Source organism: Anolis carolinensis, chromosome 1 (genome assembly GCF_035594765.1).
Source record: "Anolis carolinensis isolate JA03-04 chromosome 1, rAnoCar3.1.pri, whole genome shotgun sequence".
In the NCBI taxonomy this organism is placed as follows: Eukaryota; Metazoa; Chordata; class Lepidosauria; order Squamata; family Dactyloidae; genus Anolis; species Anolis carolinensis.
This window is the reverse complement of record NC_085841.1, coordinates 166302898-166323229: the sequence shown is the minus strand read 5'-3', so window position 1 is coordinate 166323229 and position 20332 is coordinate 166302898. Positions and strand designations below refer to the sequence as shown.

The 20332-nt window shown below is 40.4% G+C and overlaps 2 protein-coding genes across 4 annotated transcripts in view; one reads left to right on the top strand and one right to left on the bottom strand.

The window, feature by feature from the left end:
* Nucleotides 1–4315: 4315 nt before the first annotated feature.
* On the bottom strand, nucleotides 4316–17838 carry dnajc18 (DnaJ heat shock protein family (Hsp40) member C18). Its single transcript, XM_003215287.4, has 8 exons — nucleotides 17516–17838; nucleotides 14079–14265; nucleotides 12411–12556; nucleotides 11309–11491; nucleotides 10028–10140; nucleotides 8689–8798; nucleotides 7861–8033; nucleotides 4316–6402 (listed from the first exon to the last, which is right to left on the bottom strand). The coding sequence occupies exons 1-8, from the start codon at nucleotides 17550–17552 to the stop codon at nucleotides 6278–6280; spliced, it is 1074 nt and encodes a 357-aa protein (XP_003215335.1). The 5' UTR covers nucleotides 17553–17838; the 3' UTR covers nucleotides 4316–6277.
* Nucleotides 17839–17929: 91 nt separating this feature from the next.
* zc3h13 (zinc finger CCCH-type containing 13) overlaps nucleotides 17930–20332 on the top strand; it is a 48509-nt gene continuing 46106 nt past the window's right edge. For 2 of the 3 annotated variants that reach the window (XM_008115453.3, XM_008115446.3), the window contains exon 1: nucleotides 17939–18218. The gene's annotated coding sequence lies outside the window, so the exon portion shown is untranslated. Of the gene's footprint in view, nucleotides 18219–20332 lie in introns of all 3 variants that reach the window. The other variant, XM_062958160.1, reaches the window with a different exon arrangement.

The window sequence follows — 20332 nt, the reverse complement described above, 5'->3', positions numbered from 1 at the left end:
TGGGCTTCAAGGGGACGTTATGCTGTAGGAACTGGCAAAAACACCTCTGAGCCTTCCTTGTCTCTGGTCCTTTCTACATTACCGTATAAAATTCAGATTATCTGCCTTGAACTGGATTATCTGGCCGTGTAGACTCAGATAATCCAATTCAAAGCAGATAGTGTGGATCATCTGAGTGTACACTGTCATATAATCCAGTTCAAAGCAAATAATCTGGATTATGGAGCCCCTGGTGGTGCATTGGTTTAAACCACTGAACTGCTGAACTTGCGGACCGAAAGGTCATTGGTTTGAATCTGGGGAGCGGGGTGAGCTCCCACTGTTAGCCCCAGCTTCTGCCAACCTAGCAGTTTGAAAACATGCAAATGTGGGTAGATCAATAGGTACCACTCCGGCAGGAAGGTAACGGTGCTCCATGCAGTCATGCCAGCCACATGACCTTGGAGGCGTCCATGGACAATGCCAGCTCTTCAGCTTAGAAATGGAGATGAGCACCAACCCCCAGAGTCAGACATGACTAGACATAACCTTTACCTTTACCTTAGTCTGGATTATATGACAGTGTAGAAGGGGGCTTTGATTTATTTCAGTCCTATGCTCCTCCACTGAAGGAGTGACACTTTCTTTGTGTCTGATGAAGTAGCATTCGGCCTAAGAAAGTTTAGGTCAAATAAAACCACAAAGACAATCCCGTCCTAATGATCTTGTTAGGCATTTCATGTTGGTGATGAACTTTTTAGATATGTATCATTTCACAACACCAGTCATTCAGTTTTATTTGCAAAGCAGGGGTTTAGACAACCCCTTTTAAGAGATACCAACACATACACAAATTGTAATAGCAAAACGTATCGGGATACAATATATCTCAGATAGATAGATAGATAGATGCCTATTTCACATTAGACTCAGAGATGTCTCATTATGTTTGCATGACATACCCACAAACTGCAACAGACAGACGAATGTGTTGTGACACAGGGTTTGGAAAACTCTTTTTTGCTGCAACAGAATAAAATAGATCCCTTCCTTGAGATCCTCAAACTTGCATTTTGACATATTATTTACAAATGTGTTTTCAAAAGAAATAACCAGTGCTGGGACTTGGTGTTTATTTTTGTTAGTTTGTTTTGAAATAATAAACAATTGCAATACAAGTAAAAAGAATAGAGAAATTGGTAGTAGAAACTGGCAAGTTTCCAAGGAAAATGCATGCAAAGTATTCAGAGGCCTTCCAAATAACCTGGAATAAATGCTAGAAACAGCTGGCAGGGGAACATGGTGAGGTGCCAGGTCTTTGTCTTCTCATCCAAGACTGGAAAAGATTGGGAAGAGGAAGAATATAAAGATTGTCAGCCATGCACAGATCTGTGTAGTCATAGACTGAAGATGGCCAGATGTTGTGTTAAAAAAGGGGAGAAAGAGGACCTAAATGATTACCATGCAGTCTGCCTAACATCAGTACCAGAAAAGATTCTGGAGCAGATCATTAAAAGGACAGTGTACAGTAGAGTCTCACTTATCCAACATTCGCTTATCCAATGTTCTGGATTAACCAATGCAGTCTGCCTTTTAGTAGTCAACGTTTTTGTAGTCAATCCTTTCAATACATTGTGATGTTTTGGTGCTAAATTCATAAATACAGTAATTACTACATAACATTGCTATGTATTGAATTGCTTTTTCTGTCAAATTTATTGTAAAACATGATGTTTTGGTGCTTAATTTTAAAAATAATAATGTAATTTGATGTTTAATAGGCTTGTCCTTAATCCCTCCTTATTATCCAACATATTAGCTTATCCAACGTTCTGCCGGCCCATTTGTTGGATAAGTGAGACTCTACTGTATAAGCAGTTAGGAAAAGTTGTAGATGTCTCATACCTTAAGTTAGTAAAGCCTTTGACAAAGTTCCCCATGGTATTCTTATTAAGAAGCTAGTAACATTTGGGCTAGACAATGCTACTGTTAGGTGGATTGGGAACTGGTTAACTTGCTGAACCCAAAGGGTACTTACCAATGACTCCTCCTCATCCTAGAGAGAAATGACTATTTAGTACCACATGGGATTCTGTCCTGGGCCGAGGGCTGTTCAACATCTTTATCGATGACTTGGACGACGTTATAGAAGACATGCGAATTGAATCTGCAGGTGACACCACATTGGGAGGGATAGCTAGTACCCCAGTGGACTGGATCTCAATCCAAAATGAAATGAACAGATATAGAATCGGTATTATCTGGCTTGAAATCAATACATGTCAAAGAGATTTAGGATTTTTGGTAGACCACAAGCTGAACATGAGTCAACAATGTGATGCAGAAGCATAATAAGCCAATGGGATTCTAGGCTGCCTTAATAGCAACCTAGTATCTAGATCAGGGGTCCCCAAACTTTTTAAACAGGGGGCCAGTTCACGGTCCCTCAGACCATTGGAGGGCCGGACTATAGTTGAAAAAATATTTATAAACAAATTTCTATGCACACTGCACATCTCTTATTTTGAAGTAAAAAAAACCCAGGAACAAATACAGCCTCAATGTTAACAACAACAACAACAACAACAACAGGAAAAACTTAGCCACTATCAGGACCTCAAGATTGAACTTCAAAGACTCTGGCAGAAACTAGTACAGGTGGTCCCGGTGGTGATTGGCACACTGGGTGCTGTGCCAAAAGATCTCAGCCGGCATTTGGAAACAATAAACGTTGACAAAATTACGATCTGCCAACTGCAAAAGGCCACTTTACTGGGATCTGTGCGCATCATCCGAAAATACACCACACAGTCCTAAACGCTTGGGAAGTGTTCAACTTGTGATTTTGTGATACGAAATCCAGCATATCTATCTTGTTTGCTGTGTCATACTATGTCGTTGTGTCAATAATATTAATAATAATAAAGAGGGTTGGAAGAGACCCCTTAGGCCATTTAGTCCAGTCCCCTTCTGCCTTTGTACACCAAAAGCACTAGCAAAGCACCCCCTTGATAATTAATTATTAATTAAATAATAATTAAAATACCATTATAAACAAGCAAAGCTCTGGAAGGTGCGCCCTGGGAGAGGGAGGAGGCGGGAAAGGGGCGTGCCTTTTCCTCCTTCCTCGTGCCGCACGCGCCTTCGTCAGTGGAGGAGGAGGGAGCCACCGCTGCCATGGGGGCCAGATAAATGGCTTTGATGGGCCGCATGTGGTCCCCGGGTCTTATTTTGGAGATCCCTGGTCTAGATTGTGGGAAGTCATAGTTCCACTCTATTCGGCTTTGTTCGGACATCATCTGGAACACTGCCTCAAGTTCTGGACACAGCGCCATGCAGGGCTTGATGAATCCAACCTTGGTGGAATTGTTGGAAGAAACATTAAGAACCCAAGATATGCAGATGATACCATTTTGGTGGCTGAAAGCAAGGAGGAGCTGAGAAGCCTTATCACCAAGGTGAAAGAAGAAAGTGCAAAAGCTGGGTTGCAGTTAAACGTCAAGAAAACCAAGATTATGTCATCCAGACTGATTGATAACTGGCAAATAGAGGGAGAAAACATGGAGGCAGTGACAGACTTTGTATTTCTAGGTGCAAAGATTACTGCAGACGCAGACTGCAGCCAGGAAATCAGAAGACGTTTACTTCTTGGGAGGAGTGCAATTACCATCTCGATAAAATAATGAAGAGTAGAGACATCACACTGGCAACAAAGGTCTGCATAGTGAATACTACAGTGAATTCCCTGTAGTAACCTATAGATGCAAGAGCTGGACCATAAGGAAGGCTGAGCAAAGGAAGATAGACGCTTTTGGACTGTGGTGTTGGAGGAAAATTCTGCGGGTGCCTTGGACCGCAAGAAGATCCAACCAGTCCATCCTCCAGGAAATAATGCCCAGCTGCTCACTCAGGATATTAGAGGCAAAGGTGAAGTACTTTGGCCACATAATGAGAAGATAGGAAAGCTTGGAGAAGATATTGATGCTGGGTAAAATAGAAGAAAAAAGGTAGAGGGGCCGACCTTGAAGTGACTTGCTTGACCTTGAAGGAGCTGGAGGTGGCAACGGCCGACAGGGAGCTCTGTCATGGACTGGTCGATGAGGTCACGAAGAGTCGGAAGCGACTGAATGAATAAACAACAACAACAAGCTGGAAGGTGTACAGAAAAGAGCAACCAAAACGATCAAGTTTTGGAAACTAAGCCCTATGAGGAGCAGCTTAGGGAGTTGCGTATCTTTACACCTTAGAGGAGATGTAAAGGGGTGACATGAATTTCTATGTCGCTAAACAACTGCAAAATCATTTTAAATAAAATCACATCTGATTGAAACAAATATCCTGAATGTAAGATAACTTTACTATTCATATCTTTTATTTGTTTCCATACAGCAATAGGTGTCATCATCATAGCTAAACAATGTATTACATTTAAATGTTTTTGTAAAAAATGCACAAATGCACACACACAATTTTGTTTTTCCACTTGAAGGAATCTTTAAAAACTGGATTAGCACTAAAACCCATTAGTACTTAGTCCAAAGTAACAGAATGGGTCATTTCAAATCTACCCATTGCCCCAAGATATTTCCAGAATTTTACACTATATAAGGAAAACATCTTATTTACTAGTCATCTGGTGCAACAACACACACCTAAATGATTTCTGAACATTGTACTGTACAATGCAACAATACAATGACCATATAGCCAATGTATATTTACATTCAAGAAGATAAATCTTACCAAGCAACTGAAATAGAAAAAAAAAATCTTAAATTGGTGATGGACATGAAATAAGTAAAAAAAAAACAAAACAAAGTAAAGGGACATTTTCAACTGCATGCAAAGTACATTTTAAAATTAACTATTTTATAAAGGAAAAACCAATTCTGTAAATTTATGCTACAAACCCTGCAATAGGCTTGCTTATAGCCTAATTGAGAGAGCAAAAAATCACACAATTTTACATATAAAAGTTTGTCTAAAATTAGCAGCATGGCAGTTCATAAAGTGTCGTTTATAAAGCAGTGGCCGTTTCTATCTTTCTCCAAATGGTAGTGTTAAGAAAACCACACAGAAGAACTACTGGCTTAGAGAGAAATGAAGAATGTTTTCAGACTCCTATACCTGGGAATATTTGGTTTGACTGGTCTCTGTGCAAGTAGACAGAACTATACAAGATAAACCAAGTGAACTAAGTAAAGACAAAATGTTTTAGGTCTATTGTTTTAAAAAATGGTTGTCTTGATTTAGCCATGATGGTGAATTCCCCTTAGAAAATTGATTTAGGAGGAGAAAAAAAAAACAGAGGCTGCCAATAGCAAGCCCGTGAAGTTAAATGGGTGTAATTGCTTTCTACCTGCAGAGAGTCAGAGAATCCATTCACCACCATTTGATTCTGGCTCAACAACTATCAAGATACAAATAAAAACAAGAGCTACATCTCTTTTAAGCCTCTTTTACTAGAGAAAAAGCAGGGAATAATAATAATAATAATATAATCATCTGTGAAGATCTGGCAAAAAGGAGACCAGCCCTTTAACCAGGGAACACTAATTTTCTAATGCTTATTTGCTTATCCCCTCCTCACTTTTCTTTTTTATCGAATGTTTTAATCTACAAACAAAGAGTAGAACCTTTGATTCTCCAGATCATGCTTAAAACAACCTCAAGTACTTTGGATATGCTAAATAAATAAATAAATAAATAAATACATATATGCATACACACACACATAAATAAATAAGCAATCAAGCAAATGAATAAATAGAGATATCAACATCCACCATTTGAGGCTCCTTTTTTGCAAGCTCTGCCAAAGCAAAACATTGGTGTAGGAACTAAATGTGGACTAAATCTTGTCCCTTCTATCTACATTTATCAACAGGTCATATGAAGGGTAATTTTGGATCAATATGAAAATGACAATATAAAATGCTTACGGATTTTGAACTGAGGACTCTGTTTTCATGACAAGAACTGAGTATGAGTGTTGTGTGTCTGGGATTCATGTACTTGGCACTTGTATGGCAGCAAACTATCAAATGACAACATTTGCTAAATGTAATTAAGTCTCCAAAGAATCACTAACATTTAACTACTACTAGACTTTGGAACCGAATACATTACAGCATGTGTGGTCTTACTGGCTCAGTTCATACAGCTCTCTGTACATGATACGGTACTAAGTTTATATATTATGTTCTTTAGATTATAAAAGGAAAACAGAGGCAAGCTGAAATTCTGACAGCACACAGGACTTGTCGGTACCACTTGTTTTTCCCCCCTTGAGGCTCTGTTAGCGACTTCTTTGTAGTATGATGATATTGGAGAGCTTTTCGCAGCTTTCAAGTGTGAGAGATTCTGCTTTCTGTTTCAGTCGTTCATCTCGGTACAGCCTTGCCAAATGTGTTAACTCTGTTTCTGAAAAATATGGAAAGATACAGGAGTGTTAAGATTTATTTTATGTTATTTATTCCTTTTAAATGAACTGAGTCCTATTTATTCAGATCTTGCTTATTTTTTACAATAGGTTACAGGTGGAACTAATTGGGGAGAGGGAGGTACAGTCAAACAGGAGATAATTTGCTTAAATAATTTGTGGACCTTTTCTATTTGATAAGGTATCAGAGTGATAGAGTATCCATCTGCACCTTGTACTCTGCAAATACCTAGAACATGTTCAACACTTCGAAAGCAAATTTTATCAGATGGGAAATCACATACCCTCTGTATTCACATGTATATGTTCCAAGACTCCCTGTGTGTAACTTGATAAAGGTGAACCCTACATTTTGATTTTACTTGGGCCAGAAGCATACTATTGGAGGACATAGAGAGGCCCACAAAACACTTCAGGGAAGAATACTTTTTTTTTTTGAGTGTGGGTACGTGAAACCATGGACACTGAATTTGTGCATAAAAGAGTTGTACTATAGGAAGTGCGAGAAAGCTACTCCAAGGAAAGGAAATTCGCCCCTAAAGAGTTGTCAAGGGGAAAAGGTGTCTCCATGGAAGCTTTATCCCCAATCCTTGCTTTTACAACAAGCCATTTTTCCCCAAAATCCAATTTAAAATAGTGAAAACTAGATAGCCAATCAATTTACGGTAACATAAGATTCTGATTATACATAACTCTAACTCATAGTGTTTGTGGCAATATTGGAAGATTATGTATGTGAAACTGAAAGTTAGAAAATAACACTAATTATTGCACTATATTACTTTTTATGTTAGTTTATATGTAATCAAAATATTCCCAAATTGTCCACATGCGTGGCTGATATTAACACCTTTGCTTTCTGATAGTTCAATGTACACAAATTGTGTTTCATGCACAGAATGATTTCAAATATTGTGCATAATTATAAAATTAGCTTCAGGCTTTGTGTATAAGATATATATAAAACATACATGAATTTCATGTTGAAATCTGGATCCCACCTTCAAGCTATCTAATTATGCACGTGCAAATTATTATTATAATTTTATTTATACCCCAACTTTCTCCCTGTGGGGACTCAAGATGGTAAACAATCGCACACTAGACAAGTTTTAAAAGTGAAATACAAAAGGTAAAAAAACTATAAAATACTAAGTGTTGTAAAAACAGAATTAACAAACAATCAATATTCTAAAATCCCCCAAAATCTGAAATCTGAAACATTTCTGGTCCCAAACATTTTAGAATAGGAATACTAAGCCTATATACTGATTAACATTCAATTTTCCTTATATGCATCTTTGGTTTCCAGATAGAATTCTAGTATATTTAATAGAGTTACCTTACTACACTATGAGTGCTCTTTGAGATCTAATAATATTTTTCTAGATTGTAAAACATGGCATATTATACTTATAAATAAATAAAAGAAAACTTACTTTGTTGTTTTTCTTTCCTGCAGCTCGTCTGGATATGGTCAATATATTCTTTTTCAATTTGTCTTTCAAGCTCTTCAAGTTCTTCACCATTATAATTTTGTTCAAAGTTTTTATCAACATAGTAAGGCACCTGCAGGTTCTGAGTTTCCCTAAGAATAGTGTGCCCTAGATTCCTATAAGGGAGTGAAGAATAATTTTTAACACATCAGAAAATAGGTTTTGCCACGTTAATATTCCGAGTCAACTTATTTGATCTCTTAAAAAGTGGGGGGATGGGACATTATGAAAACAGACTACATATTCCTTGTTTATTTTATGAGATTTACTCCACCTCCATCTTCATCAGAGGTGGGAACTATGTAGCTGTTCACATGTCATTGACATATACATCCTAGCATTCCTCACCAAAGGCTATACTGGCTAGGGTTATTTGGAGTTGCAGTTCAACAACATCTGGTGGGCTCAACAATTTCTATTTCTGATCTATATGATTTTATAGTGCCCAGAAGCCTATCCAATTACTGTGGAAGCCACAAAAATCGTTGCAAGCATATACTGCAAAAATTAAAGATGATTAAACTGGCCAGTCTTACAATCAGCCTGTACCCCATTTCTGAAATATACAGAACTACAGAATCAAGCAAACAAAAAAAAAGACTACCAAAAACATAAAATTATGTCCTTAACAAACATTTGCAACTTTAAATGAAGTTTTACACCACATAATAAACTATACATTTTGTCTAACCTCAAGAGGAACCTCCTTATTGGAAACATTACAGTTAGGAAGTAGGTTCTGCTAGGAGAGTAAGGAAAATTGGGACTTACGATTTAAAGAAGAGGCTGTAGGGTGGATTAGTAGCCATCAATTGAGTTACTACTGACACCACTATTATGATAAATACTGGTAGTAACTGAATAAATGCCGAGTAGCTATTCTGAAAATGAAAATGGTGATTAGGGACACTTACAAGCTAGGAACAGGAAAATCATTTTCATAAAGGCAAAACTATTCATAAAGGTATAGAAACACAAACATATTGGACATATTACTAGCTATTAGTGCTTTCGTAAAGACTATTATTTTGCTTATGAGAAAGGAGCATTGATAAACAATTATTATTTCTAATTAAGGCTCTTATGTGGCAAGGACAGAACAGTTTTCATATTGCTCCACAAGGCATCCAGAAAGGATTATTTCCTCTTCCTCATACTTCTCAGGCTTTTATGCACATGTCATAATGAACTGATCACCATCATCAATATTATCTATTATGTAAAATAATAGTTGGTAGTATTTACAACTGATGACTATTTTCTAGTTACTATTTTCTCACACATGGAAATTGGCATATGATGAGTTAAATTCTGTGACTGATTGTGTTTTATTGCATTATTGCAGAGGTGGCCCCCGAGCTACATACTGCCAGCCTTTTTTGTGGTGTGCACAGAATATATTCTGATAGCAGAGATCAGGATTAAGTGTTCTGCTTCATTATGAAGTTAATGTTTTTCCAGCAGAGATGGAAGAAATAAATATGTGGAAAGTACAAAACATCAGAAGGAATATGATATGAAATGATAGACAAATCTGTATCATATTCATCCGCAAACCTGTCATCTGATAAGATTACATTTCAATTTGATACAATATTGTTTTATTTGTTGTAAACCCCATGGAGTTCATGTGGGTATGAAGGGAGAAGGTACATTATTATACATGGCTGAATATGCTTTGAAACATTCTGTAGAACCAAAATCATTCCTAGTAAATTTACTTAATTTTTTTCCCCCATGTCAGAAGCGACTTGAGAAATTGGCTGTCTGCAAGGACGTTGCCGCGGAGATGCCCGAATGTTTGATGTTTTAACATCCTATGGGAGGCTTCTCTCATGTCACCTCATGGGGAGCGGGAGCTGACAGAGGGAGCTCACCCACTCTCCCCTGATTTGAACTGCTGACCCGGCACTAAGGTGTGACCCATTGTACCACTGGGTGTTCCAATTTACTTAATGAGCACTTTCCAACTAAATGTCCCAAGAGCAACAAACACCATTTCTTTTTCTAAATGGTTCAAATATTACCACATTATAAGCAATACTAGATTTCTGGTAACCAATAGATAGGAGCTTTTAAAGGGCAATCATACAATCAGCCTTCAAACTACCTGTGGTCTGGTGTCTTCTTCCTCTTCCTCTTGTGTCCAAGTTCTTTCATGTCTGTTTCGTTGCTGATAACATGGAGGATCCATTGTTGAATGTGAAAACATGTGTATATTTCCTTTTTAAAAAAGAATGTTATTTTTAATTTTATTAGTTGTAATAATTTGCCATATATAAAAAAGACAAGTGTGTGATTTTACTTTTGTCATAAGCATCTTTGCTTTCATTTTTGAATTGTCTAGGCTCCACTGGTTGTGGACTGAAAAGTTTGGTTTGGATCCGGAGTTGCATTTGGTTATTGGATGAACCCTCTCTGTTCAGCAAGGGGATAATTTAGATGACGTTCCTGCTGGTATAATTGAAGATAAATGCCCTTCTGACAGATCCACAGGGCCATCTCTGCCAGACGATTCTTCAATCCTTGAAGTAAATTTTAAAAGATCTGCAAAGGGAGGGAGCACCAGAAAAAACTGCCTCCCTATTTTACTACCAGTTAAGTATTCTAAGACTTAGATTTCATGGGATAAAGGCTGTGCCTGCACCATAGCTCTCTAAAAACAATAAGATAAATAGGCCTACTGTAGAAATGCACAATTTGTTTTTCACAGTGCAGCTTTCTATTTTAAAACAACTATGGTCACTCCAGATTGCCATTAATGAAGAAATAGGCCAAGCATGAAACGTATTCTTCCTAACAGTTGCAAAAGTTGTCTTAAGCTAGAGGTGGGAAAATACTGTTTTATCATTCTTGCACAATAAAGAATATATTGTTTGTTTGGCTTTGAGATAGAGATAGGATTACATGGAGTCTTCAGTCTTAATGCTCCACTTTTTATACTAGTCTTATATGACACTATACTAATCTTTATTTTTAATTTTAAGCTTGAACCCGGGAACCATTGACTACCCAGATTCTTTGATCTATACTTTCTGTCAACCTTATCCATTATGGCCAATGATAACAGTAACAGAGATTTTTAGGCAAGAATGTATTGCGAACCACAGTTCTCTAGTGACTCATGTTACTATCATCCAAGGAAATATAGGCAAGTTGATTTTATGAAGGTCTAGGATTATAACAAACACTGGATTTGGACGATGGCGTACCATAGTGGCAAAATACTAAATAAGATGCAAAACTAATGGCAATTTATCTTGCCTTGAGATCTTTGGACATCATGTGGAACAGTAATTCCATAAAATATGATGCTTCTCTGGCTTAGAAGTATTTTAATAACAGCAGCTTTTGATTTCCTTCAGAGAATATCCAAACAAGTAATGCTCACCTGTTGGAAAGTTTCCTCCAAAAAACATATTAAATATTTCTTCTGGTGTGATGTCTGCTTCAAACTCTCTGTAATAGTTATAATGCCTGGGCAGGTTTGTGTAAGGTTCTTCTTCATCTCCGTATTGATCATATTGTAACCTCTTTTCAGGATTGCTCAAAACTGCAAAAGCTGTTCCTATCGCTGCAGTGCAGAAGAGAAAGAGAAGGGGAATGCTGTATTTATGCCAGTAATTATGAAAAATACGGGCTTATTTAATGCCCAGCCAACATTGGAATGCAATTAATTAAATGTTTCAGAAACATTACTGCTATTATAATAATTTATAAATATATAATATATTGTATATACATATAATATTGATAATATTATTATAATGGAATACAATATTATACTACTAATAATACAATATAATATTAATTATATATTATATATTAAATGTAATATTACTAATAATATTACCATATAATGATACAGTACAATATAGTAATTTAATGCTTATATTGTGCTATGCTAATAATATATTATATGTTCATTTGATTTGTAAGCTGCTCTGAGTCCCCTTTGGGGTGAGAAGAGCGGGATATAAATGTAGTAAATAATAAATAAATAAATAAATATTGAAATATATGAAACCTGCTCTTTGTGAAATCAACTTTGTGTCCCTTAAGGAATACTATTGAACAAGTATAGTTTAGAAAATTTGGGACCAGGACCTAATCATCTTCCAAGTCATAATCAAAGTATTGTCCCAAATATTCAAAATAGTTGGACAACTCTACAGATGTTACACCATAAAGGAGTAAAACATCCAGTGCTCACAATGTGACATATTCATTTGAATTACCTTTATCAGACAATTAGCAGGTGAATTTTCATACATTGCCATTTGTTAATGTTAGTATTTGTTTGATTGTTAGTTGCCCTGAGCTCTGTTTTTAGTGGGCACACAGGATATACACTGAATAGAATAAATGCATACTGGGAAAGAGAGACATATTATTCTTATCTTCACTATTTGCAAATATTGGAAATATCTTAAATTGATAAGCGGAGCACATCATTATCTTTATAACTGCCCTATCCAGACTCTTGAACATACCTTTAAATGCATCTGTTGCTCCTGGAGCACAATTCTTGTCTGGGTGAAATTTCAGGGCAAGTTTTCGGTAAGCTCTCTTCAGCTCTTCCTCACTTGCCTCTCTCTCAACGCCTAGAATCTCATAGTAATTCTTACTGTTCTTGATTCTATCAAATGAACATATGATTAAATCATGTACCTTTTCACTCAAGCAGCAATCATAAATGGCTTGTTGTGGCCTGCATTAAGTCTTTAATTCTATTACGGGAAAAGTAGGAACCAATGCAAGTGTCAGTTCTCACTACTTATAGATCCTAAGATTTCATTATTTTAGATCTGCGAATTCACCGGAAAGAGTCAAATAAAGGTTCGATGTGGACTTTAAAAATTACTTTTTCTAACTTCCAGAAAACTGAGAATGATGGATGTTGGTGCTGATATTATTCTATTTTATCACTAGTTACAGAGAAAGGGAACCCAGACAAATTTCCAAGTCAAAGTTTGCTGTGATTTGGAAAAAAAAGATAGTTAAACAAATGAGCAAATAAAATCATGCATTATTTTAGTAAGTAAACTGTAAATTAAATAGGAAAGCTTTAGCTCAAGTTAACTCGAAATGAAGCACTCAAATGTTTTGAAATGTATTTCCCATCATGTCTAATACCAAAGGTCAGCATATTTGGAAGGTTTAAGGATTGAACTAATTCCAAGGACCAGAGCTTACTTTTCAAGTTTTATTAAACAAAGTCACCCCTCCCCGCAATTCTACTTTCTACAGCAAGTGTTTGTTGCTCCCAGCTGAATATGATGAGAGGTGCCTCAGACCTATGAGAGGAATTATCTTTGCACTTGTGCTGAAGAACTTACACAAAAAGTTTGGTTCTCCTATTCATCTTTCTATTACAGTACACCTCCCTCTTCTTTTGACAATTTGCACACTTGAAGAATACAGAACACTTAGAAGGTATAAAGCTTTTAAATTACAAGCTGTCCTAACCTAGTGCCCTTCAGATGTGTTGATTTATATATCTCAGAATCCAAAAGGATTGGGAAAAGCTAGGTTACAAACGTAAAAATTCCTTTTCTTGTGCAGTCCAACTTATTAAATTTTATAATTAATTTACTTTATATTTTAGGCTATCAACATTAAAATCCTTATTATCAAAAATCTGATTAGACTGCATTAACTGTACTATAGTTATTATAGAATTACCATCATAAACTGTATTTATAGATGCCTGTTTATGACTGTCAAAACTTTATAAAAGAAGTTCAACATTAGAAGCAGAAAAAGTCATCAAAAGTATTTCCATTACCTAGTAAAATGTTGGAATTAGAATAAATAAAAATAAAATGCTACATCTTTTAATAATTTGCTCCCACAATTAAAATTGGCCTCAGATGATTTACTGCACTTTCAGGTACTGAATTTCATATTTATTAATTTTGTGGTGGTTGTATGTCTTCAAGTTGTTTCCAACTTCGAGGGTTTTCTTAACAAGATTTGTTCAGAAGGCATTACACAAATTACAGGTTGCCATTCCAGCTCAGGCTTCTCCTCCAGATCTACTGGACTTCTATTAAACCAACCCAGAATAGCCATGGATAATTCTAGTAGTTATACTCTAAAACATCTGAAGCGTTATCATGTGGGGGGAAAAGGCCTAAGCAAAGAGGCTTCCGATTTACCTTTGCACCCCAAGTAATTGCTCCTTTGTGTAAGTGCTGCTCCCTTCCCCAGGCACTGATTGAGTCCTTCCACTGTCGGGCACATGCTCCTTCTTCATTCTCATGCAATCAATACAGCCACAGTAGTCAAAATTGTCTCGCACTTCCTCCGATAGACATGGATTTCTTCTGAGCTCATCAATTAGTGCTGCAAAAGAAAACAGTTTTCTTATGTGTACATTTACCAGTGCAGAACATATGGCAATGCATTTCAGGACACACATGCATAACAAAAGGAGGAAGGTTATGAAGTAGATTGATTTCACCAACGTGGGGTCCACCAAATGTTTGTCTAAGAAAAGTGGTTCTCAACCTGTGGGTCCCCAGAGGTTTTGGCCGTCAACTCCCAGAAATCCTAACAGATGGTAAACTGGTTGGGATTTCTGGGAGTCGTAGGCCAAAACACCTGGGGACCCACAGGCTGAGAACCACTGTCTTAGAATAAAGAATCACTTCAGGAAGGCTAAACTACATATAAGAAGCCAGGTGGTTCAGACTGGGAATTCTTGTGAAGAATCTGGTTTCAAGGAGTTGCCAGCGTATGCTTCTTGGAAGCCTGATACTGGTGAGGAAGATAAAGACATCTCACCTGTTGTGTGCCATGCTTATGACCCTGACCCCCAGCAACTAGCACGTGGAGGAATACTGTGAAACTGGCTGTTCTCAACTCCAGACCTGATGCGAGATATTAAATGAGAAGGATCCATTGCAAACATCCAGGAGTCATTCATTTAGGCCCCATCTACTCTGGCAACTTAATGCAGCTAGCTTCAGACTGAGGCAGATAGACAACAAACTCCCACAAAAGCACATGAAAGAAAGTTCGTATTGTGCATCAGTGCTCTGTGGTTTATGTCATTACCATCCAGTTCCAGCATTTCCTCTGTAATGATCTGCACACTGAAACCATCGTCTTCAATACTGGTCAGAAACTGAATTAAATGGTCAGGGTAGATGGGCCTAAGTTACTTCCTTTCAGCTCCCTGTAGCCAGCATGAACATTTCCTCAACTTTCTTTTCAAACTACTTCTGATCTAAATCTTCTCCCTGCCACTCTACTGTCAGAACCAGGAAGCTCTCGGAAGAAAAGCAGCTCGTTCCAAGCTGGTACGGACATATCCTGACACTACCCCACTTTTGTCATTTTTGCCCTACTACTTCTCCTCCGAGTTCAGCTTTAAAGTCCAGCCCTTATTCCACACACAGACTTCTTATAATTGGAGGAACTCCAGAGCAGGTCTCCTCCAACTGTGGCCCTCCAGCTGTTTGGACCTCCAACTCTCAGAAGCTCTATCTAGCTTATTCAATGGTCAGGAATTGTGTGCGTTGGAGGTTGAAGTGCCATAGTTTGAGGATGCCTGCTTTACTGTTACTTTACTGCAAGGAAAACAAAAGTCCTCTGACACTTGGGGGTACCATCTGCACTGTAGAATGAATGTTGTTTGACACAAATTTCACTGCCATGGCTCAATACTGTGGAATCCCGGGAGCCAAAGTTTTACAAGGTCTGAGGCTTTCTCTGCCAAAGAGGGCTGGTGCATTCCCAAACAACATTTCCTAGGATTCCATAGCACTAAGCCATGGCAGTTAAAGCAGAGACAAGCTGCATTGGTTTTACAGTGCAATGACATTCCTGGGAGGCTATTTTAAAATACACCCGGGCTCTAGCAGTTGCAGGTAAGGTGGCATATTTAGGGCCCATCCACACAGCTGCATAAAACTCACATTGAATCGGATTATATGGCAGTGTGGGCTCAGATAACCCAGCTCAAAGAAGATATTGTGGATGATCTGCCTTGACATTCTGAGTTAGATGGCTGTGTGGAAAGGACCTGACTTGGCAGGAATCTTTTAGACATGCGAACGGATGAACAAGGAAAGGTAGAACCAAAAAAAACATGGGAAATGGTGGCCAAGAGGCAAAGCTCGAAGGGATACATGGCAGGGTTGCTGTGAGTTTTCCGGGCTGTATGGCCGTGTTCTAGCAGCATTCTCTCCAGACATTTCGCCCATATCTATGGCAGGCATCCTCAGAGGTTGTGAGGTGTTGGAAACTAGGCAAGTGGGGTTTAGATATCTGTGGAATGTCCTGGGTGGGAGAAAAAAACTCTTTGTCTGTTGGAGGGCAGTGTGAATGATGCAATCAATCACCTTGATTAGCACTGAAAAGCCTTGCAGCTTTAAGGTCTGGCTAATTCCTGCCTGGAGGAATCCTTTGTTGGGAGGTGTTAGCTGGCCCTGATTATTTCATGTCCGGAATTTCCGTTTTCAGAGTATTGTTCTTTATTTACTGTCTTGATTCTAGAGTTTTTTTAAATACTGGTAGTCAATTTTTTTTGGAGCCCCGGTGGCAAAGTGTGTTAAAGCACTGAGCTGCTGAACTTGCTGACCAAAAGGTCCCTGGTTCAAACCCTGGGAGCGGCGGGAGCGGCTGCTGTTAGCTCTAGCTTCTGCCAACCTAGCAGTTCGAAAACATGCCAATGTGAGTAGATCAATAGGTACCGCTCCGGTGGGAAGGTAACGGCGCTCCACGCAGTCATGCCAGCAACATGACCTTGGAGGTGTCTATGGACAATGCCGGCTCTTCGGCTTAGAAATGAAGATGAGCACCAACCCCCAGAGTCAGACATGACTGGACTTAACGTCAGGGGAAACAGGGTTGTTGTATGTCTTTCAGGCTGTGTGGCCATGTTCCAGAAGTATTCTCTCCTGACGTTTCGCCCACATCTATGGCAGGCATCCTCAGAGGTTGTGAGGCTTCCTCAGAGGTTGTCAGGGGAAACCTTTACCTTTTTAAAGTCAGATTTTGTTAATTTTCATGGACCAGCTAACACCTCCCAAGAAAGGGCTCCCCCTGGCAGGAAACAGCCAGGCTTCAAGCTGCAAGGCTATTCAATGTTAATCAAGCCGGCCAATTGCAACATTCACACTTGCCTCAAACAGACAAGGGTTCTTTCTTCCACCCTGGACATTATTCCACAGATATATAAATCCCTCCACTTGCCTAGTTTCCAACAAGCCTCACAACCTCTGAGGATGCCTTACATAGATGGGGGCGAAACGTCAGGAGAGAATGCTTCTGGAACATGGTCATACAGCCCGGAAAACTCACAGCAACCCAGTGATTCCGATCATGAACGCCTTCGACAACACTCGAAGGGGCACATGGCACTTCCGGTGTAAACATCCAGAGCTACTGGACCCCTGCACAGGATCCTAGAGTCGGAAGACACCACAGGGCCATCCGGCCCAGCCCCCTTCTGCTAGGCAGGAAGACACAACGCGAGCACTCCCCACAGAGGGCCACCCGCCTGTGGATCTGCGCCCAGAGACCCCCTTCCCCCGCCCTCAGGGCCCCTTACCCGCCCTCCAGGGCCCCTCCCCCGCAGGAGCGTTACCTTCGGCCCAGCGCTGCCCCGGGCCCAGCACGGCCATGATCCATTGGGGGAAATGGGCGGGGCCAGGCCTGCGGCCACGTGACTCCCACGCGCAAGGCGCTCTGGGCCTTGGAGTCCACCTCGCAATCCGACGAACAGTGCGGGGAACTAGGCGTGAAAAATCCGACCGCGAAGCAATCCTGTTCCCTAGATTCGAATCACAGCGTTGGAAGTGACCCCAGTCCAGTCCATGCAGGGAGGCACAATCCAATGAAGTAGGAAGGAGGGCAGAAAAAAACGGAAAGACGCCATGTTTTTTTTTTGTGTGGCCCTCGCTATTCTATGACCGGAAGTGGCGCGCGCCGGCGCTGTGAGGCGGCGGTTGATCGCGCAGGCGCACTTCAAGGGGGGGCTAGCTATGCTGAGGGGGGTTGCATTTTGGTTGTCTTGCGCGGCCACGAACGGGGGGAGGGGGAGGAAGAGCAGAGGCGCAGAAGAAGAAGAGCGGTGGCGGCGGCTCTGAGGGAGGCGTCGTTGTGCGGTTGCTGAGGCCGCTGCGGGCGCTCGGAGCGAGCGGCGCTCCTCTTTTTCCTCCCCGTGCGGCGCGGCTCTTAGGCCCGAGAGGACGGACTCCCCGCTCGCCCTCTCCCCCCCTCTCCGCCCTGGGCGGCGGCGGCGGCGGCGGGGGCGGGGGGGAGCGGCGGGGCGGCTGCGGAGGGAACAGGTGAGAGCCTTTGGCCCGCGGAACCCCGGGCGGGAGGGAGCGAGGGAGAACCGGGGCCTGAATGACCCCCTTCACTGTATCTCGGCATCCCAGACCTTCTAATGAGCTTCCCATCCCAGAAGCCCTTGCCAGCTTGCCCAGTGCACAGGAGTTCTGGGAGTTGGAGGCCCAAACACTTGCCTGCCCTAATTGGAGGGGGCCTGGCCTACACAATCCTAGAGAAGAAATACACGCATCTACCTGTGTCAAGGAGCGCAGGTCATTTCCTCACCTCGTGAGGAACCGGTTCTAAAGTATATAAATGTCGCAAATAAATAAATAAATAAATAAAGTGGGGTACATATCCAAGGAATGCTACATTTCCTCGATTCTAAGGGCCCTTCCACACAGCCATATAACCCAGAATATCAAGGCAGAAAATCCCACAATATCTACTTTGAACTGGAATATATGGCAGTGTGGACTGAGATAACCCGGTTCAAAGCAGATATGGCGGGATTTACGCTTTGATATTCTGGATTATATGGCTGTGTGCAAGGGCCCTCAGATAACCCAGCTCAAAGCAGATATTGTGGATGACCTGCAAGGATATTCTGGGTTATATGCCTGTGTGGAAGCACCCTCAGATAACCCATTTCAAAGCAGATGATGTTGTGGATTATCTACATTGATAGGATCCCCCAGATGGCGTAGTGGACTAAGTGACTGGAAGGTTGGGTTGCTGACCTGAAAGTTGCCAGGTTCGAATCCCACCTGGGGAGAGTGCGGATGAGCTCTCTCTATCAGCTCCAGCTCCATGCAGGGACATGGTAAAACATCAAAACATCCGGGCGTCCCCTGGGCAACGTCCTTGCAGACGGCCAATTCTCTCACTCCAGAAGCAACTTCGGTTGCTCCTGACACACACAAAAAAAATCTACATTGATATTCTGGGTTATATGGCTGTGTGGAAAGGCCTGTTATTTCAGTATCACACACAGAAAAAAGCACATTTGATTCTAAGGCTGGATCTACACTGCCATATAATCCAGATTCTCAAATAATCCAGGATCCTTCCAGACAGGCCCTATATCCCAGGATCCAATCCTGTGTTTTCTGCATTAAACTGGATGATGCGAGTCCCCACTGCCAGATAATCTGGGATAAACAGAAAATATCTAATCAGGTCCTGGGATATAGGCCCTGTCAGGAAGGGCCCCCAGATTATCTGCTTTGAACTAGATTATATGAATCTACACCAGGCACTGGCAAACATCAGTCCTCCGGGTGTTTTGGATGTTTACTCCCACAATTCCTAACAGCAGCTTTTTGAGAAAAAGTATTATAAAAAGAAGATGGGAATTTACCTCCACATGAAGAACTGAACTTTTGGTGGAGTTTTAGAAGAAGCAATGGATCTGGAGAAGGGGAGCATGGGGATGAAAGAAAATAAAGCGGGGATGTAGAGTCATTTTTAAAATTTCGTGTCAAAAGCATTGCATAATAAGTTTAAAACTGATAAAAGGGTCACAACCAGCTAAATAGTTTTAGACCAAAAGCAGGCAACAGCGACCACATTGTCTGTAGCTTTAAACAACTCTTGTTCTGAACATGAGGCAACACATTGTGGACTATCATACATATACTTCCAAGTTGCCCACTCTTGGTTTGCTCCTGGAGGCAGACCCTCATGAGGGGCCATCTAGTTGGGATTGTCTGGTTTAGCTGCCCAGAGATACTCTTAATTTGAGTCTACTGGGAGGAGGCTGATAGTCATGCAGTGGATGGCTTTTGCAGTGCAACCTTATTTTTCTCACAGTTAGCAGCAACTTCCTGTCGTACATGGGGGGGGGGGGCAATGCCAGCTAGCTTGTTGAGTTTATCAACAGGTGTAGGCTTAAGGCATCCTGTGATTATTCTGCATGTTTATTTCAGTGCTATGTTCACCTGCTTCACGTGGACAGACTTGTGTCAGACAGGACAAGCATACTAAGCAGTTGAGTAAGACAAGGCTAGGGCTGATGTTCTTATAATTTTGGGTCTGAACCCCATGCACTGTCAGTAGGCTTCTGCAGGATGTTTGTGCATGCAGCAATGTACAGTCATATGAATGGTGAACTTATGTTTTATATATA

What these genes read in the sequence shown, in the direction of transcription:
- dnajc18 (XM_003215287.4), bottom strand. Translation starts at nt 17,552, where the DNA reads ATGGCCGTGCTGGGCCCGGGGCAGCGCTGGGCCGAAG. An exon ending in TGGAGGAAACTTTCCAACAG is followed by an intron (nt 10,141 to 11,308) that starts GTGAGCATTACT and finishes TTTTTTAAAAAG; the next exon opens with GAAATATACACATGTTTTCA. An exon ending in AAGAAGACACCAGACCACAG is followed by an intron (nt 8,799 to 10,027) that starts GTAGTTTGAAGG and finishes TTTCATTTTCAG; the next exon opens with AATAGCTACTCGGCATTTAT.